This window comes from Hevea brasiliensis, chromosome 13 (assembly GCF_030052815.1).
Source record: "Hevea brasiliensis isolate MT/VB/25A 57/8 chromosome 13, ASM3005281v1, whole genome shotgun sequence".
NCBI lineage: Eukaryota > Viridiplantae > Streptophyta > Magnoliopsida > Malpighiales > Euphorbiaceae > Hevea > Hevea brasiliensis.
The window spans coordinates 76395674-76407240 of NC_079505.1; the positions used below are offsets into that span (position 1 = coordinate 76395674).

At 33.8% G+C, this 11567-nt stretch overlaps 2 protein-coding genes across 2 annotated transcripts; both read right to left on the reverse strand.

Annotated features, from left to right (window-relative positions):
* Positions 1 to 298: 298 nt before the first annotated feature.
* LOC110646416 (fruit protein pKIWI502) lies at positions 299 to 3517 on the reverse strand. The gene is given in 6 exon segments (XM_021799841.2): positions 299 to 717; positions 1262 to 1342; positions 1420 to 1515; positions 1666 to 1765; positions 2972 to 3451; positions 3453 to 3517. Coding segments are annotated over 6 exon segments (870 nt in total). The 5' UTR covers positions 3503 to 3517; the 3' UTR covers positions 299 to 654.
* Positions 3518 to 4311: 794 nt separating this feature from the next.
* Positions 4312 to 8713, reverse strand: LOC110646408 (ATP synthase subunit beta, mitochondrial-like). Its single transcript, XM_058132240.1, has 9 exons — positions 8058 to 8713; positions 7204 to 7279; positions 7021 to 7109; positions 6722 to 6839; positions 6529 to 6632; positions 6280 to 6438; positions 5961 to 6185; positions 5558 to 5869; positions 4312 to 4743 (listed from the first exon to the last, which is right to left on the reverse strand). Exons 1-9 carry the CDS (start codon positions 8538 to 8540, stop codon positions 4630 to 4632), a joined length of 1680 nt encoding a protein of 559 aa, XP_057988223.1. The 5' UTR covers positions 8541 to 8713; the 3' UTR covers positions 4312 to 4629.
* Positions 8714 to 11567: the final 2854 nt, after the last annotated feature.

The window sequence follows — 11567 nt, forward strand, 5'->3', positions numbered from 1 at the left end:
ATACGCACGTGGTAAATTGAGTTGCAAATAAAAGTCGTTAAGATCTCATTTTTCTGAAATTAAGAGTTACACAGAATAAGCTCCTCAGCTACAATTCCCTGCTAATATATTTTATCAGGGCGCAGATTCTGCATTTCTTTAGAGAGCTCCTTCATTCTTTTTGTCAATCACTTGAAATTACCAATTTCAAATAACAACCAACATATATATATATATAATGCTTATCATGTTCTTGAACAAAGATAAATCACAATGAAATAAAGAACACTAGGGCATCTCTGATCTATGAAAAGCAATGTTCTCTTGTAATAGTTTGCAATGTAATTAATAGGCAAATTCTCTTACATATTTCAAGGCCTGAGTCTGGAAATTCCTTGCTTGATTCGAAGATGTTCACAATAGCACGTTTTGAATCATGCAAACAATGCTGAAAACCTATTCTGTAAGTTAAAACTGAGGGGTATGATTCCTATAATTTAGCTGCTAGAAGCAGTCTAATCCGACAATTCGTTAGATATATAAGATTATCAAAAATCCAAATTTGGCTTTTATTAGCTGAGCAACGCATTCTGTCCTCAGCAGTGGGTATAAAAGAATCATAATCGACTGTTGCTCAAGAAATAATACAACAATGTGAACCTCATTTGTAATATTTCAGAAGTTCTTCAGTATTTTCTCGCTTGAGACTCCATCTGCTACCAGAATTGATGTTACTTCCTGCAAAGAGCAGCTAACGTTGATGTTCTTCCTTGCATAAATTTAGAAATGGTGGCACCCACAAATGATTTGGCACCACATGGAGTTACACAATAAAGCAATTAAAATTTTAAATATATGTGCCACAGGTTCCTTCCAGCATATATGCGCAACTCCCACTATTCAGCGACATCATCCCATAAATTATCATGCCTATCTACAACATTGTTTGTATCTGGCCTTTGCACTTTCAGTACCCTCACATTATTGGATGAGTTTATCGCATGCAGTTATGTAGCTTAGCACATTGCATTGTTGCAACTTCCCAGTGCATAGCCCTCAAAAGAGAAAAAAGATATTCAGAGGGAGAGAAAGAGAGAGAGAATGCAGTGAATTTTTCTTGCTCTGTGTGTACATGGACTTACAGTAACCTCCTCATATTATTAGATGAGTTTATTGTATGCAGTTATGCACCTTTTGTGAGCCATTTTAGTTGCATTTCAAAAGATAATGAAATCAGTGACAAATAAATGGATGCAACTACGGTACGGTTACAGTAACATACCTCAGCCATCTGTTTCTGCCCACAAAGCACTGCCCCAGCGGCCAAAGGGCTATCAATTTTCTTGGCCCTGGAAAAAGCAGCCTGTGAAAAGCAATGATGTAAAAAGGTGTTAAATTAATTCTTAAGTATTAACAACCTTAGAAGACGTGTAAAACTACCTGTACATAGCCAGTTTCTCCAGTCCAACTACCTTCTGGCTGTGATAGTACTGGTACAATCTTAACACCAGAAGATTCCCAATCCTTAAACCTATCCTATAAGAGGAAAAAACACAACTTCATAATTAACTCCATTACATTCTCACAAAACAAATTAACTCCATTTAACACAAGATAATTTACATAAATTGTTCATTCCATGTGATGATGGAAAGAAAACTTTAATGAATGAAAAAGCAATCAAACCTGGTAAGCCATTCTCTTGAGGTTTCTTGCCCCATAATACAGCCTCACTTCAGATCTTCTATCAGCACTAAACCCAGATTCAATGAGAGACCGAATTGGACTGAAAATGAGAAAACAGAGAGAAAGTAATCCATCATCAAGAAATGCCCACAGAAAATTCACAAAATATCGACATACACTAAAATAACTCCTAAGCGTAACTGTTTAGCGAGCAATTTGTTTTAAAGGAAAAAATTACGTAATTATGACAAGATGTTAACATCCAACCAGTAGAAGCAACAACTTAAACGTCACATGATTCGTTATATTACTGAACTTGTAAATTAAAGACCGTTTTTCACTGTATTAACTGTACAATTAATATGCAAAAAATCATGGTCTAAGGGAGAAGAGGGGAAAAAAAACCTATGGTCCTGTGTTACGATATCCATCTGCATATATACCACAAACTGAATTATGATAGGTAATGAGAAGGTTAACAATAAAAAAACTGCCAGTTCTTTACTCTAGCTTCCTGACTCTCTACAAGATTCTGCGTTTTTTTTTTTTCCTTGTTTTTAGCCACATGCAAAGTATTTCTTTTTCTTTTCATTAACTTTTGCAGCCTGGATATTGAGGCGGACCTAGGGAGATATTAATGAGAATATCATTGAAGGTCCTAATGAGAACCCCACATTAATCATTAGTTTGCTAATCAATATTATGCTGCAAGAAGTGACAAAGCATTAAAGCCTACCCTCTAAGGCTCTGACAAAAGGTTACTGCTTTTCATAACCGCACCCGTTTACCTCCATGAGTCTTCCATTACAAAACTAAATCCTACAAGATGGATATCATAATTTCCATAATCCCCAGTTGCATTTTACAAGCCCACCCGTTTTCCCTACAAATTTTACAAGATGTAAACCAAAGTAATGCCTATTAAAGGATAGCTAGAACCAACTTTTTACACCTTGCCTGTTGCCACTTGCCACCTAATTGCTTAAGCTCTTGACTTCATTTGAATGCTCTAAAATTCTACTGAATGATTCCTACATTTTCCTCTTCAGTATCATTTAAAAAAAAAAAAAAATTAAGCCAGAGGAGGAAGTTCCATAAACTTGGCACGCTTATGATCGAAACATTTATCCAATTGTGTCCCTAAATAAACACTCGATTCAAAATCTCGAATTCAAATTTTCATCAAAATTTTAGTGAATTGGCTCATTTGAAGCCATCTCTTGTTAAAATTTTGGCTTTCGAAATTACTACCTTCCATTTTTACAGTATTTACATGAACAGAACACAACAAATAAGAAGTTCGTACCTGATTCCAGATCCAGTGGCAAAAATCAGAACCGTAGAATACTTCTCCGGCGGCACGATGCGATCTATTTCAAAACCTCTGCCCATGACTTGGCTCAATTCCACCACATCTCCTTTCCTAAGACCGCACAACAGCTCAGCAGTAGAGCCAGCGACGCTCTTCACTAAGAATTCAAAAGCGCCTTTCGCGGCGGCATAAGAAGGCGGTGAGGCGATGGCAAGGAAAGAAGGCTTCTCAACGTCGGGGATGCGAAGCTGGAGGTACTGGCCAGGTCGAGTGTGGGAGATGGCAAGGTCGGGAGAGTGAGAGACGTCGATAGTAACGTGAAAGAGGGACTCAGCAGCAGGTTCGATCTGGGAGAGAGGGGCTTGGGACCAGAGAGTTGCGTCTTGTCGAACAGCGGCGGCAGCGACTGAGGTAAAGCTCCGTCTGTTGTTGAGGTTGAGGCGTAAGGCTAGGCGGCGTAGGATAGACATGGGGAGAAGGGGGAGGATAGAGTGGACATGGGGGAGATGAAGAGGAGACGGACATTGTTTCGCGAGTATTTGAGAAGCCGGAGCTGCTTGTTAGGTTTTAGGCGCTGGCGGCGCTGATACGGGGGAGGGGTGGTGTCCACGTGTCATAGACATGAGCGCCCCTGTTAATCTGGAGGATAATTTAGTCTTAACACAACTATATTGTCTGTGGAGATTATTTAGTGCTCAAATTACATTTTTTTTAATATTTAAAAATAATTTTATAATTATATATTTGTTTAGATTTATTAAAAATATTTATTTATTTATTTATTTATTTTTATTATCAATAAAAAATAAATACATTACCGAATCTTAATAAATACACACCTTTGCACTGTTAAGAAAAAAAAAAAGTTTAAAAGAAATATCCAAAACTGAACTTTGAAATCATGAAATAATTTCTCGTGTCTCCATTGTAATCAATAATTGACGAAAAGTTTACCTATGTGTTTTAAAAATAATTAATAATTTTCTTTTTATAAAAACCATTATTCTTTGTGAAATTAGTAATAACGCACAAAATATTCTACAACTTTCCTTGAAAAAAAAATATTTCATTGCGTGGAATTGGCAACCATATGAAATATTACTAATTTTGTACTCTCTTAGACAGCTCCATCCGAAATTATAATTGAAAGACTGAAAAAATCATTTTAACACTACTAAAAATATCCAACTTCAATTATTTTAAAATTTCTTGAATAAAACATATTGAATTTTACTTTAAATCAGTTTTTTGAACATTCTCTAAATAACGTATTTTAAAATAATATATTTCTTACTAATAGGTTTAAATGCAATACCAAACATACCCGTACAGTGTGAGAAATAGAGCATTGTTCAGGTGAAAGTGATAATGGTCACGATTCATGTTCTCAAGATAAAAAAGGAAAAATATACATGTCCGCCTTCCTTTTTCCCCTTATTAAATATCCAGGCTTGGCAGGACAATTCCCAGTTCTATTCCTCTTTCACACTCTGCAATAAACATTAAAACAGAAATGCATAATCCGACATTTTTTATCTCAAAAAATCAATATCCTGCTGCCGGCATCACCAGCATCACCTAGATTATTTTTCATTGTTGCAATTTTCAGGACGAGAGAACAAAAGAGACTGCGGCAGGGACATTTTCTTTTATTAGGAAGCCGACTCCTTTGCAATCTTATCGGCCTTCGCAATCACCTCATCAATGCCTCCAACCATGTAAAATGACTGTTCTGGAAGGTCATCGTATTTTCCATCCAATACCCCCTGCCAAAAGCAATTTCATCGTCGTTAACGAATCAAAATCATGACCACCTTAACACCTTAAAACAAGATACCAAATACTGTGTTACATCTACATACGTGCAAACCATGCCCACGTTTCCAAACCCCAACACTAGGAATAAATAGTCATTAGTAATAAAATTAACATTTATTAAAAATACTAATTAAGAAGTTCAACCTCAATGGCTATCCAATTTCAACTTTCACCTTGTTGATTTTAACTGAAATTTGATAGCACCAACCAAAAACAGTTCCAGCAAAACGACATCAAATACACACCCTTCAATTATACATAAACATTGCAGGAATACATGTTTTATGTACATTTTTGGGAGATTGTATACAAGATTATAGTGCTCCTTGCACTTACAAACATGTTGGTCCCTTGTGAGTAAAGGAGCATGCTCCAGATATATCTAATAATCTCCACTTTCATAGTTCGGTTCATAATATTCAATGATCATTAAGACTACCCTTGTATAAATTCACACAACCTACACTAAAAGCATGATTATCCCCACACAAACAAACAAATAGAAGTCATTTAAAAAATCTATGCATATACAGAAGTTCATGCACATGTTCATCCCATCAGTGATTTCAAGAATTCCTTGATTTAATAAAAGGGTATAATTGAAGCCCCAACATAAGTTCTCGAAAACAAAGGTTCTAAAGAAAGAAAATTTTTATAAAAGACAAGGCAAAAGCATGATAACAAATCAATGTGCATGGGCAGAAAGGCTTGAGCTAGTTTGTGTTTGAAAGGAGAGAGGGACTGGGAAGGATAGAGAGGTACCTGGAAGCTGGTTATGCTCTCTTTCAACTCAACGTATTTGCCAGGGGCACCCGTGAAGACTTCTGCCACATGGAAAGGCTGGCTCAAGAACCTCTGGATTTTACGAGCACGGGCAACTGTCAACTTGTCATCTTCACTAAGCTCATCCATTCCCAAAATGGCAATGATATCTTGCAGATTCTTGTAGTTCTGAAGGACCTTTTGCACTCCACGAGCAGTATTGTAGTGTTCCTCACCCAAAATATGAGGAGAGAGCATACGAGATGTAGAATCAAGGGGATCCACAGCAGGATAGATACCTAGCTCAGAAATCTGCTCAAAAAAAGGACATTAATGTAATTAAAAGAAGGTAAAAGCAACATAGATCCCATGCCTTCTACTCTATGTTTCAACATAACCATACCTGCCGTGACAACACAGTTGTGGCATCCAAGTGAGCAAAGGTAGTAGCAGGTGCTGGATCAGTCAAGTCATCAGCAGGCACATATATAGCTTGGACAGAAGTGATAGAACCTTTCTTGGTGGTTGTAATTCGCTCTTGAAGACCTCCAAGATCAGTAGCCAAAGTTGGTTGGTAACCGACAGCAGATGGGATACGACCAAGCAAAGCAGACACCTCTGAGTTGGCCTTCAGGAAAAAAGGAGAACCAAAAAGTTTCCAACATTAGCAATTACAATGCAAGACAAAGGGTAATGCAAAAATCCATTAACACACAAATAACCTGGGTGAAGCGGAAAATATTATCAATGAATAGAAGCACATCTTGCCCTTCAGCATCACGAAAGTGTTCTGCCACAGTTAGCCCAGTTAGACCAACACGGGCACGAGCACCAGGGGGCTCGTTCATTTGACCATATACAAGTGCGCATTTGCTGTCAGCCTAATATAACAAAAGACAATAAAAAAAGTATGACAATTTGATGTAGAAATATTAATTTCAACAAAAATGTAAATTGTGAATTGTATTGACCTGCTTATCCCCTAGCTTAATGACACCACTCTCAATCATTTCCCTGTATAGGTCATTACCCTCACGGGTGCGCTCTCCAACACCAGCAAACACTGAAAAACCACCTGATCACAAAAACCAAGTAAAATTCAACCAAAGCAGAACAAAAAGCGAATTAGACAATGATTAAAGAAAATATCAGAGCATAGCCAACCATGAGCTTTTGCAACATTGTTGATAAGTTCCATAATAAGCACAGTTTTTCCTACACCAGCACCACCAAACAGCCCAATCTTCCCTCCCCTTTGGTATGGTGCAAGAAGATCAACAACCTGAAGGTGGTACAGGGTAAAAAAATTATAGTCAATTTTTATCCACATATCAAATTTGACAATGATATACTCATAACAAAATAAAATATGTAGATCATTTTTCCTTATTTCAAGAGTGGAAAACAAAAAGGAAGCAACAGGACATCAAATGCAATTTCAGTTAAAAAAAAAAGGAAAATACCTTGATCCCAGTTACAAGGATCTGTTGCTCAGTGGCTTGGTCAACAAAAGCTGGAGCTTCTCTGTGAATGGGCAAGAAGTGGCTGGTCTCTGATGAAACATCAAAATACAACAGTTAAAAATTTTACATCAAAATACCATCCGCCAAGTTGAACAAATTATAGAAGGTTTATGGAACCCTTACTGATATCACCCTTCTCATCGATAGGCTCTCCAATAACATTCATGATACGACCAAGGGTGGCCCTACCCACAGGCACCTATTAAGCATATTCAAATAAAGAAATCAGCTTCAAAGATATGGCTCTGACAAGAAAAAAGCACAAGAAACAGACACATTATGATGAAAACCAAAAAGACATTTTATGAGATTTTAAATGAGAAAAGCCATAACTGAATGTATAATGCTACTCAAAGCGCAACCATTAACCCCATTAGGAAAACAAAGTCAATCCCCATAAAGGAAACAACATGCTCAGCAAATCATCTGAAACACAAACAGCATAGTTTAGAAACATGCGTAGTCTACAAAATGTATTTTCGGAATCAATCAGCGTAAATACCAGTTAAACACCCCGTCTCCCAATTAAAATATTGATCAAGAGCAACACAATCAAAACATTATAATCCCAAGTAATTTCCGATTCATTTAAAATGAAGCACAAACAAATCCATTATTGATGATGTAGACATAAAATTTTATGTTTGATTTCCAATGACAAACATTATAACATAGAAAGTTATCCTTTTTATTGTGATTCTGGTAAAAAGGTATTTTATTACAAAACTCCAAAAAAAATCAACAGAACCACCAAGCTCCTGACAGCAGTTATCTATTTGTAAAAGCTATAAATTTCCAATAAATTTCTCCGCAACTGAATAGTCAGATCTAAAAACACAAGAAAAATCACCAAATTCAAAAGACAAAACAACATTAAAAACATCAGAAATTTCTAATCAAATATAATCAGATCAACACAGATAAAAGTCCAACTGAATATAAAACACAGAGAAACTAAACAACTGAGAGGTGCTTACTGTGATAGGAGACCCAGTATTGAGGACACGCTGCCCTCTCACCAAACCTTCAGTTCCATCCATAGCAATGGTCCTAACCATATTCTCACCCAAGTGCTGAGCTACCTCCAGCACTAGCCGGATCGAATGGTCCCTCACCTCCAGAGCCGTCAGAATCGGAGGCAGTCCCTCATCGAATCTCACATCCACAACGGCACCAATCACCTGACAAACCTGCCCGATCGCACCCTTTCCGGTGAACTCATCGGTGATCTTCCCACCACCCTTGCCCCCCTCGGGTTTCGAGGGAGGAGGGGCAGCGGCGGCAGCGGAAGTCGCGTACTCAGCTGCGCGTGTGAGTAGGAAACCATAAGGAGACGCGCGGCGCGTGAAACATGGAGAGGAGGAAGAAAGCTTGGGATTGGAGTTTGAGAGGGGAGATTTGGAAACGGATCGGCGAGTGGATGATCGGAGAAGAGAGGATAAAAGTCTGCGTGAAGCCATTGGTTAGGGCTTCAAAGAGAGAGAGTGAAACTAATGTTATTGTTAGGGTTTGAGACTGATGTCACACTCTTATGCTTTGTACACAGCTCATCAGCTGGGTGTCTCCTCGGATTTGCCTTTTCTTACCATGACTAAAATTGGAATATTTGTTTTTCCTTTTCTTGGCGGAGACGATGAAATGACGACGTTTTGATTGGTTTGGACTGCGGGGGGAGAAGTTGGTGCTTCGAACGGTGACACCTGGATAAATCCGAGAAACAATTGGAGGTGCGGTACCTGTAACGGTGTCGTTTTTATGTTGGGTGAGGCTTGGAAAGACCAATTTAACCTTGTTAAGTCGATGATCGTTCCGCTTAATTCGGAAACGATGGTTCGACACCTCAGATCAAGCTACCCTTGTCACATAAAACTACCTTGGAATTTTCTGGCTTTTTATGGGAATTTACAATTTGATCTCTAATTTTTAATCTTTAAATTTTAAAAAATTAATTATTAATTTCTAAATTTTATATTATAATACATTGTAATTCTTAAGTTTTAAGAAATTATTTATTTAGTTTATTTAATTTTAATATAAAGGAAGTTAATTTTTGTAATATTAATGTTTATAATAATTTTATTTATTAAAAAAATAATTAAATTATTTTATATATTAAAATTATAAAAATTAAAGTGTGAGATAATATAAAATTTAAAGAGTAAATAATTAATTTTTTAAAAGTTTAGAGATTAAAATAAAATATAGTGTAAAATTTAAAGACTAAATAATTAATTTTTTAAAATTTAAAAATTAAAATATAATATATAAAAAAATTAGAGAACAAATTATATATATATATATATTTTTTCATTCTTTTGATGTTTTCTTCACTTTTCATTTGAATTAGTCAGTCAGATTGAGGAAAGAATGCGAGAAATCATAGGCGAATGAAAAGAGGAATTTTTTTTATAATAAAATCAATAGCTAAAAAGATAATTATAACCATCTAAAACTGTAATTTTGTAACTGTTGATAATATATCATCGTTGATTAGCATTAGCTTTTGCATACTATATTAAAATTATTATATGGTAATATGATGGCCCAGGCAGATACGCTAGGGACAAGTGGGTAGGTAATGATCCCATGCGCATAGAGAAAAATGTTCTTGCAAAGAGCAATTTGACTCAGCAGGGCTAGAGTGCTGCCAATTTTAGCTTTGAGAATCCAAACCAGACAAAATATGAATGTTGCTGCAGTTTCAACCTGTTGTTCCAGGCCATTACTGTATCTTCTTACCGGTGCAGGAAAGCTTAATTTTGTTGCTTGATAAAGTTTGACTACCAGTTCTTTCTTTCTTACGGTTGAATTTCGTCATTACTTTGGGATTTTTACTAATAAAACTGATTGTGCAAAATGAGATTTGTATTGCAAATCTTCCTTTGCAGATATAATAATAATAATAATAATAATAATAATAATAATAATGGGAAGTTCTCAGAGCCTATAATAAAATATGAAAAATGAATAACCGTTGATGGACAACACAACGAAAGGTAATTATCTTTCTTTTTATTATAATGATAAATTATTTTATAATAGTTTGTTGAAATCTTTTCACTTTTTATATTTAAAATATAAAGATACTTGTGAATTTGAATATAATCCAGAATCAAAATAGATATAAATTAGTAATGCATTTCTTCTAATTTTTTGGCATTTTTCAGCAAAACATTTCAGAGCATGCATGCTCATCTAGTCATCTTAATGCTCACTAGGATGCATTCAGATCAAATCCCCATGATAAAAAGATCAAAAATTCAATGTACAAAAAGAAGTCCATTAATGTTGATAACTCAAAGATTGACATTTGATAAGAGAGATTGCTAGATCAGTTAGATTGGGTCCTTCCTCGCCCAATGACCATATGAAATATTAATAAATTAATACAAGATTGATATATGTATAATTTTAATTATTAAATTAAAAAAAAGTATTAATAATTATATTTTTATGGAGTGATCTACACATGTGTTTTTTTTTAATACGTTCAGTTTTTATTGATTTGCTTATTTTATATAGGTTATCTACATTGTATTGTATATTTTTTAAAAAAATTGAAAGTTGTGACATGCGATAATGATTGAGTCTAACTTATTATTTAATTTATATATTTTAATAAAATTTATTATTTAATTCATGTATTTTGAACTCTTTAATTTCTTTATCAAATTCTTTTTTAATTTATTAATTTTAATAGCAATAAAATTATTATTTAATTTATTTATTTTAATAAAATTAATAATTTAGCCTTTGTATTTTGAAAAATATGATCTATATCTATATTTTACTTACTATATGTAAATGTGGGAGGAGGAACATTGGTTTTATCCAAAATGCTCTTTATTTTTTAAATTAATTATAATTATATTTTTATTATTAAATTAATTTTAATATTTATATAAATTTAAAATTTTTAATTTTAAAATTTATATAAATTTAAAATTCTTAGTCCTACCTATATTTAATTTCAATTAAATATAAAATTTTATAAGAAGTAATTAACTAAAATAAAATAAAGAATAATTAAAAAATAAAAAAATAAAATTAATCAATGATTTATAATTTATATTTATAATATATATAAATGTATGAAGGGAACATTTGCATTGCCAACAATACCCTTCATGATTTATATTATTTATAATTATATTTTCTTATTATTTAAATTAATAAAGATTAAATTTAATTAATTATTAAAATTAATATATTTTAAGAAAAGAATTAAAATTTTAATTTTAATTCAATTATTGCTCAAGAGGAAATTTAAAATTTTGAATATAACAATATATAATTATATTATGTAAAAGAGACGTAAAAGTAATAAAAATAAATTTATGAAATAAATGAATCCCTATATATTTATTAATATGGTTACTTATTAATTTTAGAATTATTATAAGAGACCATTTAGTTTTAGGAATACTTAGTTAATTTAAAATATTATACTTATTTTATTAATTTTGAATGTCAATAAAAAAAATTGC

Bases quoted from the DNA above. Each gene is read 5' to 3' on its own strand.
- LOC110646408 (XM_058132240.1), bottom strand. From the start codon at position 8,540: ATGGCTTCACGCAGACTTTTATCCTCTCTTCTCCGATCATCCACTCGC. The intron at 7,110-7,203 runs GTAAGGGTTCCA...ATGTTTCATCAG, and splicing joins CGATGAGAAGGGTGATATCA to AGACCAGCCACTTCTTGCCC. The intron at 6,186-6,279 runs GTTATTTGTGTG...TTTTTCCTGAAG, and splicing joins ATATTTTCCGCTTCACCCAG to GCCAACTCAGAGGTGTCTGC.